We start from the raw sequence: 18,899 nt of genomic DNA on the forward strand, positions 1-18,899 counted from the left end.
CAAATTTGCTACTCAGCATTTCTGCAAATTACACAATAAAGGAATGAAAAGTATTCCAGTCCAGGTCTTCTCAGGGTTTACGTACAATTTCTCGTTTCTTTTGCACGGGAAATAGGGAATATTTTTTTTCTTTCTTGTGATGTATGTATGAACTCTGGATTTTGTCATTCTCTGATCCAACATCCAAAGCTTACAGCTTATTCTTGCTATACTGCATCTCCCCCAGGCTGCTTTGTGCAAGTCCCCATTTCTTTATTTCCTTTCATCTATAGGGGGGGGGGGGGGGTGTCTCCGTGCATATGTGTGTGGGTGAGGTGGGATTTTTCAGCTACTGCTCTCTTCCACCACCCTCCACCCTTCCCGCACACACACAGAAATCAGCAGCTGAAATGCAACTTGCAACGAGAATTCAATAAGGCTGTAGGCAACGATCATAGCAAAAGAGAAAGAACAAGGTGGATTTTTTTCACACTGGAAGAAGAAAAAGAAGGTCTACAAGCATGCCCGATTTCTAGGTTGCTGTTTCTCTGAGGGGTAACCAAGACTTGCTCATTTTTCTCTCCCAGTAGACGGCACACGATGGACGACCACCTCCAACGGGACATGTCCAGCAACTCACCCTCCAGGGCACACGTCAGGGAATGTCTGCAAGAATTATGAAACCTTTTGTTGATGGGGTATGAATGCTTCACCAGCGGCACGCCAGAATCACGATGAAACAGACTCATTTTTTTTTTAGAAATCATAGCTCTTCAGTATTCCAGGCGTTTTTATTATCCTTCTGTCCATGTGGATTTGTCGTTTTAAGCTGATGCTTCCAAAGACTGCACCCTTCCCTTCTCATGCTTTTACGGAACAGGTTGAAGGGGCCGATTCTCCTTTTGGCTTCTTCGAATGAGACCCCCAATTTGGCTACATCGAGCGCCTTCATACGTTTACAAACACCTAGGAATTACAGTTTTAAGAGGAGATCAGGACTGCCATCTCTGCTTCTTTGACTTCAGCTTCCTCATCATCCCTTAACCTTTTGTGATCCTGTGTTAAAACTTAAGATACAATCAGTGTTCTAGCAGCCGATCTGTGGCCTCCTGCAGTCTATGTGCTGTGTGCTTCAGCTGGGCCCCATGAGTAGAGGAGCCACCCTGCAGCGAAGGACCACGTATCTCATCTCCCTCACCCTAGTCAAGCTCGAAGCAGTCGGTGAGGCCAAGGGAGATGGGAGCCCCTCTCCCCGCAGCAGCTCTTTGGGGCAGGCACCCTCCACCACCTCACCCCCTGCTTTCAAGGCTGAAGCCAGGATAACTTCCCCGCAGTGCCCCCCTGAGCTCGTGAAAAAGGAAGAGGAGAAGGACACGGGAAAGGGAGACGATGTCCACGGTGCGGCGGAGGAACCCAGGAACAAGCGGCAGGATCGACTGGCTTTCCAGCGCCAGGATGCCTTGTGGATTAGCACCAGCCTGGCCTCTGACTACTTTCTGCAAACCTCGCCGAGCTCGCCTGCCCCGGGGAGCGCAGCCAGCCGCAGGCATCGCCTCTCTTCCTCAGGCAGCCTGGAGAGCAGCCCGCACTTCTTCGCCCAGACCCATCACTCTTTTGGGGTTTCGGTGGGCAGCCCCGTGGAGGCACAGCAGGGGTGCAAGGGGTTCGGCCTGCAAGAAGAAGCTCAGACAGTGTGCGGTGTGGCAGAGAGGCGGTGGCCTCCCCCTTCAGAGCGGGTTCCCCTTCCTCCTCCTCGTCCCCGAGGGCTGAAGGAAGCGGTGAAGATTCAGGAGGCCGACTCTGAGAGCCCCGCGCGGGTCGTGAGTGTCAAGCCCGCGGGTCCAGTGCCGTCGCTAGGCAACAAGAGCCCCGCGCGCGTAGAGGTGAAGGGGCCCGTGGTTCCAGTGCTGCTGTCGCTAGGCAACAAGAGCCCAGAGCAGGGAGAGGAGAAGGCGCTCGCGGCGGGCCCGACGGTGTCGCTAGGCAACAAGTACTCCGCAGGAGGAGAGGGGAAGGCGCCCGCGGGTCCGACGCTGTTGCTAGGCAGCAACAGTCCCACACAAAAAGGACTGGCCCCCGCGGCGTCGCTAGGCAACAAGGCCACAGAGGTTCGAGTCGACCCCAGGCCTGAGGTGAGGGAGCCAGGTACTCCGAAGAGCGGAGTGAAGCTTCTTACCCCAACCACGAGTAAGGGGAGCCGGCTCCTCAAGCTCTCCACCAGCACCAAGCCTTTCAAAATGGAGCCGGTCAAAAGCCAGAAGCATTCCAACCGACTATCGTGGCCCGAGAGCGAGGGAAAGGGCAAGGCCAAGGGCAGCAGCCCCCGCACCGAGGCTCTGAAGAGCACGGGGGCCACCCTCTCGCCCTCCTCCTGCGACCCCCGGGGCTTCCGGAAGGGCAAAAGCAAGACCCTGGACAACAGCGAACTGCACGAGGGGGTCGAGGTCGGGCCAGAGAAAGGCGGTAGGACCTCCGCGGCTCGCGACCGTAGGATGCTCCGGTTTATCAGTGGCATCTTTGCTAAGAACACGGCGTCGGTGGCTTCGTCGCCTGGTCCCGAGAGCGGCCTCAGCCGGAAGGAGCCAGGTGAAGAAGGCAAAGGGGTCGAGATAAGTAAGTGCTTCCCTGTCTAACCCTCAGATGCATCATCCACCCGGTTCCTAATAAATATGCAGAAGGTACATTTGCATATCTCAGATCTTCATGTTTAATCATAACTGCCAGACCTGCTTAGGTGCTTCCCAGGACCAGCAGGGTTATTTGACAGCTGGTCTTCATGGACAGGCTCAGTGTTTTTTGGTTTTGGCTGTCTAACCTCCATATAGTTGTACTCTTGCTGTTCTTGGAAAACCTGTAACTAAGTTTTTTTTATACAGTATCAACAGCAGGACCTGCTCAGCTTGTCCCAATTGTTCTGGAGCCATGTGATAAGTTGATAAGATAGTTTAAAGGCCTTATTCGGCAGAAAAAAAATCGGTATTGTCAGTTATGTACTTTTAACGTGAATATTTGCATAACTTTCATAAATATACATAATGCAATCACCATTTTAAATAGAGAGAGGTAAGGAACTCCAGTGCTTAAGAGCACTAACACAGCTCAGGTTTTCAGGATATCACAACCTCACTCAATATTCATTGCTAAAACAAGACCTATATTGCTGTTGGGGACTTGTGCTGGCCAGCATCCTATTGTATATTGACTCACAGTAGCCAAGAATGAAGCCTTAACAATCAGTGCTGCTGCTGGCAAATTTCACTGTGCTAATGTACAACATATGTATATGGACCCTATTTAGTTGACCCTGCACTTAATGCAAGCTAACAGTTAAGATAGTGCTTTAGCAGTTAACATGTGAAATAGGATGGAGATTGGGTGGGGATTGTGCCTTACAGTTAATACATATTAAGTAATTGCATGTTAATATTTAATCCTGTAGATTACGGCACAGTTAACACCACTTGAATTGGTATAGCTAACCATATTTCATTATCTGTAATGGAATTCATATGGATAAATTTTTTTTCTCTCTGCATTAACTTAATCAGAAACTGCTTGGAACTCCCCCAGCAGTTAACACAAGAAAGTTTTGCGGTTGCTGCACTTTAACTGCAAAACCTTAACACACTTCAGTAAATAGGGGCCTACAGAGGCAATTCTGTAGGTGGGTGCCTTCTTTTAGGAACCTGATGCTGCATGGTGAGAGCCTATTCTAACTGCATCTGGGCGTCCAGATTCTGTTATAGAATTCTAGAGTAACCTGGCATTTGGCACACCTAGCATTTACATTCCCGCACTTACACTATCTGTAGACTTGGCATAACTATGGTCATGTAAATGTTACAGTGGCGTGTAACTTGCACGTGTAAGTGGCAGCACCACCCATGCTCCTTCCAAGCTCTACTCATGTGAATGCCTCCCTTGTATTTATGCTGTATGCCACTTATATGCCCTTTTGGAATAGTGCATAGTCGCCTTGCTGCCACTTATACATTTAAATGTACACTCACTTAAGTGGTGTGCAAGTGGCACGGAAATTAGGTGCCCGATTATAGAATTGTTCTTTATGTGTTTAGGAAAGAAAACATTTTGAGAAAAAGTAAAGATGAGGTGTGATCTGATAGAGCCCTGTGAAGGGGAGATTCTTGAATACAAGTTCTGATTTCTGCTTTCTGATAAAATTGACTCTGATCCTAAGCAAGTTACATAGGGCTTGATTTTATAACAGGGTTTCTATGTGGGATGTCAATAGAGGTGCTTTTTATGCCTGTTTGCACAAATATTGCATAGATTCAAACAATAAAATGCCTTACAGCATTGGAGATTTTCTTTATTTTAAGGTAAATGACAAGTCTTTTTATGGAGACTGGTTAAATTATGAGTTTGCACAGTGTTTTCAATAAGCACAAGAATGTATATTTTGGACTGTGCATTATTTGATGGTCCATCACAAATTTTTAAAAAGAAGATACATGTAAACATTTTTGTTTACATTGAAGATATATGTTATTTCTAGTATTGTGGAAACTCTTTTTTTGTGGATTTTTGGATGTATTTTAAAAAGGCAACATCCGTGTCTATGTGCCTTTGTGAAATAGGCACTAGAATCAGCCCCAGTAAGGCATAAATGCTCTTGCACAAAGTTTCATCTGCTCTGAGGCAGGTGTAAATGTGTGTGTGTAGTCTTTGCATTTACTTGCACAATTTATAAAATACATAGGCTTACATAATAACTCAGCACTAGCTTTGCCCAGACTATGCTCCGGGGAACACCAACTTGTGTTACAGTTAAAATGTACACTTTCTCTGTGCCTTCTTATCTATGTACACCCACACATATTTTTATGAAAGCCCGTTTCCGTGTGTAAAACATGCTTTCCATGTGGTTATAGCTTTATAAAATCTCTCCATTTTCACTTGTACCCTATTGTACCTGAACGTAACAACTTGAGCTTTTTACTAAAAGGCATGAGCTAAATGCAAAAAATCTTGTTTCTCTACCTGTATTTACTAAGGTGTTCATATTCAAAAGAGAAAAAGTCTCAAAAGCTGCACAAAGCAGCAGATGGACATTTTCAAAAGAAAACATCCAAGTCGCAGTTTTTGAATCTCGGATTTGAGATGGTTTTATAAGTAAAAAAATATTGCCATACAGGGACAGACCGAAGGTCCATCAAGTCCAGCATCCTGTTTCCAACAGTGGCCAATCCAGGTCACAAATACCTAGCAAGATCCCAAAATGGTGCAATTAATTTTATGCTGCTTATTCTAGAAATAAGCAGTGGATTTTCCCCGTCCATTTTAATAATGGTATTTGGACTTTTCCTTTAGGAAGCCATCCAAACATATTTTAAGCCCCGCAAAGCTAACTGCTTTTACTACATTCTCAGGCAACGAATTCTAGAGTTTAATTACAGGTTGAGTAAAAAATATATATTTTTTATTTGTTTTAAATTTACTACTTTGTAGCTTCATTGCATGCCCCCTAGTCTTAGTATTTTTGGAAAGAGTAAACAAGCGTCTACCTGTTCCACTCCACTCATTATTTTATAGACCTCTATCGTATCTCTCCTCATCCGTCTTTTCTCCAAGCTGAAGAGCCCTAGCCACTTTAGCCTTTCCTCATAGGTAAGTCGTCCCATCCCCTTTATCATTTTCATTGCCCTTCTCTATACCTTTTCAAATTCCACTCTGTCTTTTTTGAGATACGATGACCAGAATTGAACGCAATATTTGGGGTGCCGTTGTAGCATGGTTTGATAAAAAGGTATTATAACATCTGCATTTTTGTTTTCCATTCCTTTCCTAATAATACCTAACATTCTTTTTGCTTTCTTAGCCACCGCCGCACACTGAGCAGAGGGTTTCAACATATCATCAATGATAACGCCTATATCCCCTGGTCGGTGACTCCTAATGTGGAACCTTGCATTACGTAACTATAATTCGGGTTCCTCTTTCCCACATGCAGCACTTTGCACTTGCTCACATTAAACGTCATCTGCCATCTAGATGCCCACTCTTCCAAATCATCTTACGATTTATCAACTTTGAATAACTTTGTGTCCTCAACAAATTTAATTACCTCACTAGTTACTCCCATCTCTAGATCATTTATAAATAGGTTAAAAAGCAGCCGTCCCAGCACAGACCTCTGGGGAACCTCACTATCTACCCTTCTCCATTGAGAATACTGACCATTTAACCCTACTCTGTTTTCTGTTGTTTAGCCAGTTTTAATCCACAATAGGACACTACCTCCAATCCCATGACTCTCCAGTTTCCTCTGGAGTCATTCATGAGGTACTTTGTCAAATGCCTTTTGAAAATCCAGCTACACAATATCGACCGGCTCACCTTTATCCAGATGTTTGTCCACCCCTTCAAAGAAATGTAATAGATTGGTGAGGCAGTTTTGTCTCATTAATCCATGCTTTTGAATATGCTCTGTAATTTTGTTCTTAATAATAGCCTCTACCATTTTGCTGGGCACTGACATCAGTCTCACTGATCTATAGTTTCCCAGATCTCCTCTGGAACCTTTTAAAAAAATCGGCGTTACATTGGCCAACTTCCAATCTTCTGGTACCATGCTTGATTTTAAAGATAAATTACATATTACTAACAATAGTTCCGCCAGTTCATTTTTAAATTCTATCAGTACTCGGGGATGAATGCTATCCGGTGCAGGAGATTTGCTACTCTTCAATTTGTCAAATTGAGCCATTACATCCTCGAGGTTTATAGAGATTTCATTCAGTTTCTCTGACTCGTCAGCTTTGAATACCATTTCTGGCACCAGTATCTCTCCCAAATCTTCCTCGGTGAAGACCAAAACAGAGAATTAATTTAATCTCTCAGCTATGGCTTTGTGTTCCCTGAATGCCCTTTTTGCCCCTCGGTCATCTAGTGGTCCAACCAATTGTTTTGCCGGCTGCTTGCTTTTAATATAGCTAAAAAAAAATTACTATGTGCTTTTGCCTCATTGCTTTCCTTATCAGCACTTTGCATTGGATTTTCCATTCCTTATGCAGTTTCTTATTATTTTCAGTCGGTTCTTTCTTCCATTTTCTGAAGGATTTTCTTTTAGCTCTAATAGTTTTCGTCACCTCACTTTTTAACTATGCCGGCTGTCATTTGGTCTGCCTTCCTCCTTTTTTAATACACAGAATATATTTGGCCTGGGTTTCCAGGGTGGTATTTTTGAACAGCATCCATGCCTGATGTAAATTTTTGACCTTCGCAGTTGCTCCTCTAAGTTTTATTTTCACCGTTCTTCTCATTTTATCATAGTCTCCTTTTTGAAAGTTAAATGCTAATGTATTGGATTTCCTGTGTGTACTTACTCCAGAGTTGATATCAAATATGATCATGTTATGATCATTGTTATCAAGCGGCCCCAGCACCATTACGTCCTGCACCAGGTCATGCGCTCCACTAAGGACTAGGTCTAGAATTTTTCCTTCTCTTGTTGGCTCCTGTATCAGCTGCTCCATAAAGCAGTCCTTGATTTCGTCAAGGATTTTACCTCCCTAGCGTGCCCTGATGTTATATTTACCTAGTCAATATTGGGGTAATTGAAATCAGTTTGTTAACCTCTTCATTCTGGCCAGGTGGATGGTAGTACACTCTTATCAGTATCCTTTTCCTCTTTACACATGGAATTTCAATCCATAGGGATTCCAAGATGTGTTTTATTTCCTTCAGAATTTTCAATCTATTTCATTCATGGCCCTCCTTACGATACAAAGCTACCCCTCCACTAATTCGATCCACCCTATCACTCTATAATTTGTACCCTGGTATGACAGTGTCCCACTGGTTATCCTCCTTCCACCAGGTCTCAGAGATGCCTATCATATCTAATTTTTCATTTAGTGCAATATATTCTACCTCCCATTTTATTTCTTAGGCTTCTGGCATTCGCATATAGACGTATGTTTGTTTTTCCTATTTATTTTATTTACATTTGTACCCCGCGCTTTCCCACTCATGGCAGGCTCAATGCGGCAGGCAATGGAGGGTTAAGTGACTTGCCCAGAGTTACAAGGAGCTGCCTGTGCCGGGAATCAAACTCAGTTCCTCAGTTCCCCAGGACCAAAGTCCATTACCCTAACCACTAGGCCAATCCTCCACTACACAACATCTTGCTCAGAAGTTGACAGTGTTAATTTGCCATCTTTTGTTTGATTTTTATTTAAGGACACCTGATCTACTATGGTCTCTTTTGCAACCTCACTATCGGGATACCCTATCTTCCCTGTTTTGGTGATATCTTTGAAAGATACCTTGTTCCGAACCATGCGTTTTTGAACAACTGTTGGTCTTCCCCTAGGTTTTAGTTTAATTGCTGATGCCAGCTACCCTGGTTAAGCAGGCGGATTTGGGCAGGCACAGAATTTGGACTTTTTCAGGGCTAATGGAACAAAAAAACCCCGTTTAGGACAAAAATTGGGATGTTTTTTTCTTGACCTGTTTCAGTCATGTCTGTCAGAAAAAGGTGCCCTAACTGACCAGTTGACTATTGGCGGGATTAAGGCATGATCCCCTTCCACCCCCCCCCCCCCATGATGTTGCAGTGACAGTACATACCGGGCTCTGTGACAGCTTCCGATATTATGGCCATTCCTATTAGAGCAGGAAGCTGGCTCCAGGAGTAGGCTAGTGATTAGTGCGGTGGACTGTAGAGAAACGGAAACCACTCTAATTAATAACATGGGGTGCAAATTGTGAGCCTTCCAAAACCCACAAAATACCAACTGTACCTATAGAGAGGAGACATCTGAGAGCTTTTGTAGTGGTGTATAGTTAGGTGTGGTAGGCTTATAGGTGTTCCTGGAGGGCTCACAATACAAAATAAGGGCGTTAAGGTAGGATTTTTACCTGGGTCCCTTTATGTAAAGTCCACTGCACTGACTACTAGGTTGCCACTCTGCTCTGCTCTGCTACGATATGTGGGTCGCAAGTTTACTAGGAATGTTGCCAGACATATGCCCCAATGGCTTGTTTTTGTGGATTTTTCTCTAGGACTTTTAAAAAATGGTACCTAAAGAAATACATACTGAGGACAAAGATGTCTGGAAAATAGCTATTTTCTAAACAAAAAAATAGATGTTTTTCTTGTTCAAAAATTGCTTTGTTCAGGATGAGAATTTTAGACATTTACAGTTGGGCTTGGACATCATATCGAAAATGCCCCTCTAATTGTCCCAACTCTTTCACTATGGGTGTGGGGGGGGGGGGGGGGCTTCTTTATTTCTATTTATTACCCATGTAAGAAACTAGTGCTCAAAGTGAGGTGTGAAAACATAAAATCAATATAAAACACACAAAAATAATATGTATCATATGACACACATAGAAATAAAATACATCTCTCACAATCCAAGGTTCCCCAGCTTATTTAGGTGCCCTTTTATTGAAGTGTGGTAAGATTTTGTATACATTACACTTTAACATCAAAAGTTAATGATTGGTAAGTACAGTCTATGCAGTAACTATTGGAGGCATGTTCCCTGCAGTTATGATACAGAAATTGTTTATTTGCAGTTAGTGCAGGTGTCAAATGTATCCATACTAACTGCAAAAGTGACAGCATGTAGTACATAATAGATACTATGTGCTAATTGTACTAATGTGCAGTCTATGTTCACCTGCAAATAGGTGGGAAAATGTGGGATACAAGTGTAGCAAATTAATAAATAAATAAATTCTCCACTTATAACCCAGCCAGTTCCCACTCCCTAATGCAGCATTTTGTGTCCTTCTAATATGATAACAGTTACCGCATTTGTGTGCTAACTATGCTCTAATTTGCACGTTGGCTGTTTAATGCACTTTAGTAAAAGGTCACCTTTGTCAAATATGCTGCCAGATTCTTCTAAAATAGAGGCCAGCGCAATAAGGTGTGACGTAGAATATGTGCCAACAATTAGTGCTTTGCTCACATGATAAAACTGAGTTAACTCCCAGTGCAGTAGAAAATTGTTTGCAAATGCATCAAAAGTTCAAAAAGCACAGTAGAACAAAAATGTACACTAAAACAGAAATAAAAGTATGTGCTAAGCTTAGTACACTTTTTAAAAAACTTTTGGTAGGTTCACTAAAAATGGTAGTAAAATTAAAAGGCGCACTAACTTGACTACCATTTTAAATATAAAATATACACTCTTGTGGCTTTCGGCTTATTATTCCACCAGTCTCTGCTGCCCATCTGGACTCAACATGATGCTCTTTCTGGAATACACTCTCCACATAATTACAACTTGAATCATCTTATCCCAAATTTAGGGGTGCTTTAACCCCTTTAAAAATGTGTTTATTTTTTCAAGTGTATTAGAGGATATATGGTGGCATGGATTTATTTATTTATTTGGATTTTGCTCACACCTTTTCAGTAGTAGCTCAAGGTGAGTTACATTCAGGTACACTGGGTATTTGCCTGCTCCTTTCTCCTCTACCTTCTGGATTTTCCCTCTCTGAGGGGCCCTTTTATGATAGGGTTGCCGTGCGGCAATATGGAAATACTGCTGGCCCAACGTGGCCACAGGTGGTATTTCTGCCTCAAGTGTGCGCCATTTCTGGCGCACCAAAATATTTGTTATTTTTACTGTGGCACTAACCTGGCGGTAATCAAGCAGCACTGCACGCTCCCGGTTACTGATGGGTTACAGTGGGAGCCCATACCACCACCTCAGTGGGTGGCGATAAGTGCTCCCTGCCACATGGCCACACGGTAAGAGTAATCTTACTGCATGGACATTTTATTTTTAGGGGCTTTATACCCACTGCGGTAAAAAGGGCCCTGTCGTGCGGGAAATATGGCCCCCGCCGCTACCACAGGTCCCTTTTTACCACAGCTTGGTAAAAGGACCCCTCTTTTCTTTATATGATATAATTTTTTTCTGTTTCTGTTCTAATATGAATTGTACATTACCTTGGTTTGATGAAAGAAAGATGGTATATGAAATCCAAAATAAACATAAACATATAAAATATTAATGGCTCTCTGGCCCAGCTCCGGACCTCTGAGATCAGAGATCCCACAACCATACCCTCACTAACTCACCCCCTCCCACCAAATTACACCACTCTTACATGACTACTGTCCCACCTAACTTACTACTTCCACCCATCTAGTAACCTCCCTACCTACATATTACTACTACTTATCATTTCTATACATCACCGACCCACCACCCATCCATAAACCTATCTTGCTAACCTACTCTACAAGCTTCCTAATAGGCCCTTGCTCCCTTTGCTGTTGAAGAAAACTTTATTAGTTAGTCTCCATACACTTTTCCCCATAGTTTTAAAACTTGAAGTTTCTGCCAAAGCATTAACAGATAGTCTTAAAACAGGCACAGAAAGGTCCAGTTCAGTCTCAGAAAGAAAATAAAAATAAAAGAGAGGGAAGCAAATATTATTAACTAGTTTCCGTGGAGAGGCATAATCGAACGGGGCGCTCAAGTTTTCCTGAGGGCGTCCTTGCAGGATGTCCCCGCGAAGGGGCATGGAAACCCGTATTATCGAAACAAGTTGGGCGTTCATCTTTCATTTCGATAATACGGTCGGGGAACCCCAAATCTTAACATTTAGGTCGACCTTAGAGATGGTCGACCTAAATGTTAAGATGGTCGACTTTAGAGATGGTCGTCCCCGGTTTTCGGCCAAAATGGAAACCGAGGATGCCCATCTCAAAAACGACCAAATCCAACTCATTTGGTTGTGGGAGGAGCCAGCATTCATAGTGCACTGGTCCCCTTGACATGCCAGGTCACCAACCGGGCACCCTAGGGGGCACTGCAGTGGACTAACTGATGCACTAACTGAACGGAAAGGAATCGGCATAGCGAATCGGAAAGGAATGGGCATGCATGAAGGAAATCGCATGCAAATGAGCTGCTCACTGTTAGCTCATTTGCACATGATTTCCTTCCTAAGGAGGGGAAGCCAGGGCAGAGAAGCCAAGCATTATGCGTGGCTGCTCTGTGCATGCCAAAGACGGCTTCATACATGCAGACAAGCTGCGTGTATAATAGCCGTCTACAACCTTAAATAGCCATCTACAACCTTAGAAAAATACAAGTCCAGGTGAAAACGTCCAAGTGCTCGTCAGGGACGTCTTTTTTTTTTTTTAGAGTATGGGTGAAGGATGTCCTTTGCTATGCGTCCCTGCGACGGCAGTTGAGGACGTCCAAAATGTGGATGTTTCTGCGAGAAGGATGTTCATGCCTTTGCTATGCCTCTGACACCCCCTTTATTTATTTAAATTTTGGATCACAAGTAGCAGCAGTGGGATTTGAACTGGCCACCTCTGGATTGCAAGGCCAGTGCTCTAACCACTAGGCCACTCTTCCACTCCACCCCTTGAAATTTGGCTGTCCCTGTGGGAGGGGGGCAGTTCAGGATGTCCAAAATGTTTGAAAGAAGGCCGTCCATGCCTTCGCTATACCTCCGCTGACACACGCATACCTCCCCCCCTAGGGACCTGCATACTGCTGCGATGGACCTGAGTATAACATTTCAGGCTGGCAAAAAAAAGTTTTTAAAGTTGTTTTTTTCGGGGTGGGAGGTGGTTAGTGACCACTGGGGGAGTCAGGGGAAGTCATCCCCGATTCCTTCCAGTGGTCATCTGGTCAGTTCGGGCACCTTTTTAAGGCTCGGTCATAAGAAAAAATGGACCAAGTAAAGTCAGCCAAGTGCTCGTCAGGGACACCCTTCTTTTTTCCATTATTGCTTGAGGACGCCCATCTGTTAGGCTCGCCCCAGTCCCGCCTTCGCTACACCTCCGACACGCCCCCGGGAACTTTGGTCGTCCCCGCGACGGAAAGCAGTTGAGGACGCCCAAAATTGGCTTTCGATTATGCCAATTTGGGCGATCCTGAGAGAAGGACGCCCATCTCCTGATTTGTGTCGAAAGATAGGTGCCCTTCTTTTTCGAAAATAAGCCTGATAGTGTACAATCCCTTTTCCCTGTAGTTTTAAATTGAAAATTTCTCTAGAGGTAGAAACTTAACAGGGGGTCACCGGCTCATGCCCTCTGTGTCAGGAGGCTGTCTAGATGTGGAATTGGGCTCGCCAACATGGCATGTCCCTTCGAGCCACTTATCTGGTGGGCAAAAACAATACCCTAGCCAACTGAGCAGAATAATGTAGTGGAGGAGTGGCCTAGTGGTTAGAGCACCGGTCTTGCAACCCAGAGGTGGCTGGTTCAAATCCCCCTGCTGCTTCCTGTGATCTTGGGCAAGTCACTTAACCCTCCATTGCCTCAGGTACAAAATTAGATTGTGAGCCCTCCTGGGACAGATAAATATCCAATGTATCTGAATGTAACTCACCTTGAGCTACTACTGAAAAAGGTGTGAACAAAATCCAAATAAATAAATGCAACCGCACAAGTGGTCTCTCAATATAGAGAGAGCCCACAAGATCTTCCAAGCATGAGGCACCCCCTTGGTGGATCTTTTTACCACTTAAATCAACCACAAGGTCCCTCAGTTCTGTTCCAGGCTTCAGGCCTATGACAGACTAGCATCAGATGCCTTCCTCCACAATTGGGGGACAGGTCTTCTGTGTACGTATCCTCCCATACCTCTAGTGGGAAAGACTTAGTTGAAACTCAAGACCACGGAACCATAATTCTGATCGTGCCATACTGACCGTGGTATGGTTCCCTCTATTTCTTATCCTACGAAGAACTATGGAGATTGGAGTGTTTTACAACCCTTATCATGCAGAGTGAGGGATCCCTTCTTCATCCCAACCTCCAGTCTCTGACTCTTACTGCATGGATGTCAAGACCCTAGAATTCGCTTTCTTGGGTCTTTCAAAGAGTGTCTCCCAGGTCTTGCTGGTTTCCAGGAAAGATTCCACTAAAAGGTGCTATTCTTTCAAATGGAGGAGGTTTGCCTTTTGGTGTGAAAGCAAGGCCCTAGATCCACTTGCTTCCCCTACACAGACTGTGCTTGAATACCTTCTACACCTACCAGAGTCTGGTCTCAAGACCAACTTCGTAAGGGTTCACCTTAGTGCAATTAGTGCTTATCATCAGCATGTAGAAGGTAAGCCCATCTCAGGACAGCCTCTAGTTGTTCACTTCATGAGAGGTTTGCTTTTGTCAAAGTCCCCTGTCAAACCTCCATCATCGTTCTCACCCAGCTGATGAAAGCTCCTTTCAAGTCACTGAATTCCTGCCATCTGAAGTACTTGACCTGGAAGACAATTTTCTTGGTGGCTGTTACTTCAGCTCATAGAGTCATTGAGCTTCAAACCTTAGTAGCGGATGCACCGTATACTAAGTTTCATCACAACAGAGTAGTCCTCCGCATGCACCCTAAATTCCTGCTGAAAGTGGTGTCGGAGTTCCAGCTGAACCAGTTGATTTTCTTGCCAACATTCTTTCCCCATGCCCATTCTGGCGAAAGCAGCTTGCACACCTTGGATTGCAAGAGGGCATTAGCCTACTTCATGGAGCGAACAAGGCCCCACAGACAGTCTGCCCAGTTTTTTGTTTCTTTTGATCCTAACAAGATGGGGGGGGGGGGGGGTCACCATTGAGAAAAACACCATTGCAAGTTGGCTGGCCGATTGCATTTCCTTCACTTACGCTCAGGCTGGGCTTGCCCTAGAGGGTCATGTCATAGCTTATAAATAATGTCAGAGCCATGGCAGCGTCAGTAGCCCACTTGTGAGTATATAAAGGCTGGTATCCTCGGAGAATACCTGCTATAGGTAAATACCTGCGCTTTATCAGTGGATCTTAATGTTCTCACAAGTTTGTAAATTTTCAGAGTAGTCGCAAGAATAGATAGAGCTTCATTTTTCAAAATCTTGAATACCAAGGTCAAGATCTTGAAATGAATTTGTATATCAATTAGTAGTCAATGAAGAGAGGCTAATACTGGAGAAATGTCCTCAAATTTTGATGCATGTGTGATCAGACATGCTATTGAGTTCTATACCACCTGCATTGATTTCAAGTCAGATGCATGCAAACCAATCAACAAAGTATTACAATAGTCAAAATGTGGTAGCACAAAACCACGCAACATTGTCCAAAAATTAGCGATGACAACAAATCTCTTTGTCTTTTTCAAACTATGGTTATTTCATAGAATGTTTTTATAACATGCTTCAAGTAGCTTTTTAAAGACAAAAAAGAATCAGGCACAACTCTTAAATAAAGGATATCTGATTGAATTGGTATACTGCACTCAAATAAAAAAATTGGAAGGGCAATTTTTGCACTTAGTTCTAGACAAAAATAAAACTTGTGTTTTGGCGGCATTCAATTGAAATTTGTTGGCAGCCATCCATTTTTGAAACAATCTAATGGAATGTGACAGATGTTTCAAAGCATCCTCAATTGTGTTATTAACTGGAAAAATAAATTGTAAATCATTGGCATAAATCTTATAGTGCAGACTTAAGTTAACAATTTACAGATTGGAGTCATACATAAGTTAAAAAGTAAAGTCAAAGGGGATGATCCTTGTGGGACACCAGATTCAAGAGAGATCCAAGAAGAAATATCTTGATGGATTCTTATTTGACAGGAGTGATTAGTTAAAAAGGAACCGAACCACCCTAAAACTCTACCAGATAAGCCAAAACTCTCTAATCTCTCAAATAAAATGTTATGGTTCACCATATCAAAGGCGGCCGAAATATCCAAAGTAGCCATAAAATACAGAGACCCGTTATCAAAACTAAGTTTGATTGCATTAAATATAGAAACTAAGAGTGTCTCAGTGTTGTATTTTGGCCTGCAGACAAATTCGTTCTTTATTTATTAGATTATGCTGATCTGTAAAGTCTTTGAGTAAACCTTCTGTGTACTAGAAGATACCTACTGTACCTGATTGTAACATGCCTTGCACTACTGCTGAAAAGGTATTCAGCCTAGTCATCATGGCAACAATCCTGGATCCGGGGCCATGGTGCTTTCCAGAACTTTCCAGTTGTGGATGCTACATTCATCCAATATTGTGCAAGGACTGGGGCTCCTTCTTCCCATGAGCAGTGAATGCTGTGTCTACAATATCCTCAGTCTCAGCTAGCTGGGGAAATGGAAGACCCAGAACAAAAATCAAACCCATGCCCTCCACATGGCAGTGCACAGCATTGCTACTGAGTCACTGGGCCAGCCTTAGAGTTGCATCTGATGCAGTCCATGGATGATAATAAATTTCTTTTTCTAAGGACCCAAATTGGACTTTAACTAGAGACCTTTATATCCCTGAGCTCATCCCCTGAGCTATCTAGTCCTAGAGGTGACAGACTTTGTATTTTCATCACCCATTTGGATTACTGTAATGCTGTTGTCCAGGATCTATGATGTCTCCAGTTGATTCAAAGCACAGCAGCTAAATTAATTACAAATGCTAATAAATTTGACTACTTTATATATTTACTTAGGGAAGAACAATGGCTACCTGTAGCATCGCAAATTCTTTAAAAAATCCTGACTTCATAAGATCCATTACACTGGTACGCCACTCTTTAACTCATCTTTTTATACCTTATTTCCCTTCTAGGGTACTGTGCCCTTCTTGGAAGAATTTATTAGTGGCTCCATCATTCAATCACATATGATTGGATACTGCTCATCATTCCATATTTAGCGTAACCAGTCCATCCCTTTGGAATGATCTCCCTATGATCTGCAACAGGAAACTTCTTTTGCTAAATTTAAAAAGGCTCTTCTTAAAATGCATCTTTTTCAAGTACATGAGATCTGTTCTTGTATGAGTGGTAATAGAATGTTGGGGGGGGGGGGGGGGGGAGGATGAAGACCTGGACTCAACATTGTGGGGTCTTTTACTGAGCTGAATTAAGCAGGACACTAATTTATTTATTTACCACCTTTTTGAAGGAATTCACTCAAGGCGGTGTACAGTAAGAAAAGAAAAACATGAGCAATAGGCAATTACAGCAGTAAAAATATTCAGATAACAATACAAAGTATGGCATGGTATACTACTTACAATGGCAACACAATATGTAATAGAACATTTTTTTTGATAGTGAAGGGTAAAGCAAAGACGTAACATATAGATAGGTAAGAGAGTAAGAACAGTTAGAAAGTAAGGTGACTGATTTAAAGAAAGTTGCACACGAGGTCACAGAGATGGTTAAATATTATCTCAGCTAGGGTAGGAGTGGATAAACATGTCCTTCTGCAGGATGTTCAGCCCGAGTCACTCCTTGTGTGTGTGAGTGAGACTAGCAGGTTAGTTACTTCTTCCATTAAAGGCCTGGTTGAAGAACCAAGCTTTCACATGTTTCCTGAAGTAGAGATAGTCTTACGTTAAGCGGAGCCATTCAGGGAGTGCATTCCAGACTGTGTGGGCTACTCCGGAGAAGTCTCGCTTGCGGGTTTCACATCGTGTAATGTCTTTTGGAGAGGGTGTGGTTATTGATAGTCCTTGGGAGGACCTTATTGTCCTTGGCGGTGTGTGGAGGATTATCCTATTCTTCAGGTACTCGGGACCATTCCCTTTCACGGCCTTGAAGATCAGACATAGAGTTTTAAATTTAGGCCTGTATTGTACTGGTAGCCAATGAAGTTTTTGCAAAAATGGTGTGATGTGGTTACGTCGCTTGCAACCTTCTATGAGTCTTGCTGCTGCATTCTGAATCAACTGAAGCTGGTGCAGGCTCTTTGTAGTCAGACCATTGTATAATGCATTGCAGTAATCCAGTCTTGATGTTACCATTGCATGCACAACTGGGATAAGATTTACCTTCTCGATGTAAGGAGAGAGGCAGCGTAGCTGTCGCAAATTGTAGAAGCAGCTCTTGAAGGTTGCTTGGATTTGGGGAATCAGAGTAAGTGTTGAATCTAACTGTTTTCCAAGGTTCCTGACTTGTAATGTATACTGCATGTTAAAACAGCCAGTATGGTAAAAATCCTGCAGTAGCTGCTTAATGCTGTTATGGGTGGGAACCAGGTGGCTGGATATGAGGCATGGTTGGCTGTGACAGGTAGTGTGCAGCCATGCTGTTGGCAGTCCAGTAGGACAGTTGCTGCTAAAAGTAGGTCAACGTCAGCATTCTCTTCTGTACATTTCATGCCCTTCTCAGACACTTTCCCTCACTCTGATCCCCCCTCAGTGAGAAACCTATCTCCCCACCATCTCTCACTCTGATCTACCCCACATATGCAGTCCCACCTGATCCTCCCCCCTACCACACAAACTAATCTCACATGAAGGCATCCTCAAGGTCGAATCCCACTGGTCATTGTCCCCTTTCCAAAATCCCTGTCCTCAGAGAAACCTCCTCCCGCCAATGCCACTGCACAACCCCCTGGGACCAAGCAGGGGAAGTTCATGGTGGTCATTAGTGTCCGGATGGAAGCAGCCCTCTTCAGATTCCACCAGCGCCTCAGTTGGGCTGTAGAATGACTATTATGATCCCTAACAGAAGTCCAACAGCACTACCACTAGGGGGCAGCTTTCTGTATAAATCTCCTTATCTGGAAAGATGCCCTCAAGTGGTAGTACTGTGAGACTATAACTAAGGGTCATGGTGGCCATTTTGGAGCCCATCCAAGACCAAGGTGTTAGGGAGACTGATCTCGACTGGCCATCCTTATCCACCATAGACAGTTCCTGGAAGGGTGCGGGGGGGGGGGAGTGGCCTCAGGGGAGGATGTTTTCTTTGGGGAGTGGAGTTTTTGGATGGGTAGGGTTTCTGTAGAGGGGTGGAATTGGAACTTCAGGGTACAAGAATGGCATGTGCATTGTGAGATTGGTTGGAATCGGAACTTTGGGCCAAGATCAAGAGAGGATCAGAGATGTTGAGGGGGGGAGGGAATCAGACTAGGGGATCTGGGAGTTTGCTGCCATGTCTACCATTTATTTATTTATTTATTTGTTGCATTTGTATCCCACATTTTCCCACCTCTTTGC

At 43.7% G+C, this 18,899-nt stretch overlaps 1 protein-coding gene across 1 annotated transcript in view; it reads left to right on the plus strand.

Annotated features, from left to right (window-relative positions):
- The first annotated feature begins 2,451 nt into the window (after nucleotides 1-2,451).
- Nucleotides 2,452-18,899, plus strand: part of AGAP2 (ArfGAP with GTPase domain, ankyrin repeat and PH domain 2) — a 503,122-nt gene continuing 486,674 nt past the window's right edge. The window contains exon 1 of the mRNA XM_030196588.1: nucleotides 2,452-2,592. Coding sequence (XP_030052448.1) covers nucleotides 2,472-2,592 — 121 coding nt within the window. The 5' untranslated portion in view covers nucleotides 2,452-2,471. The remainder of the gene's footprint in view (nucleotides 2,593-18,899) is intronic.

This window comes from Microcaecilia unicolor, chromosome 3 (assembly GCF_901765095.1).
Source record: "Microcaecilia unicolor chromosome 3, aMicUni1.1, whole genome shotgun sequence".
Classification (NCBI taxonomy): domain Eukaryota; kingdom Metazoa; phylum Chordata; class Amphibia; order Gymnophiona; family Siphonopidae; genus Microcaecilia; species Microcaecilia unicolor.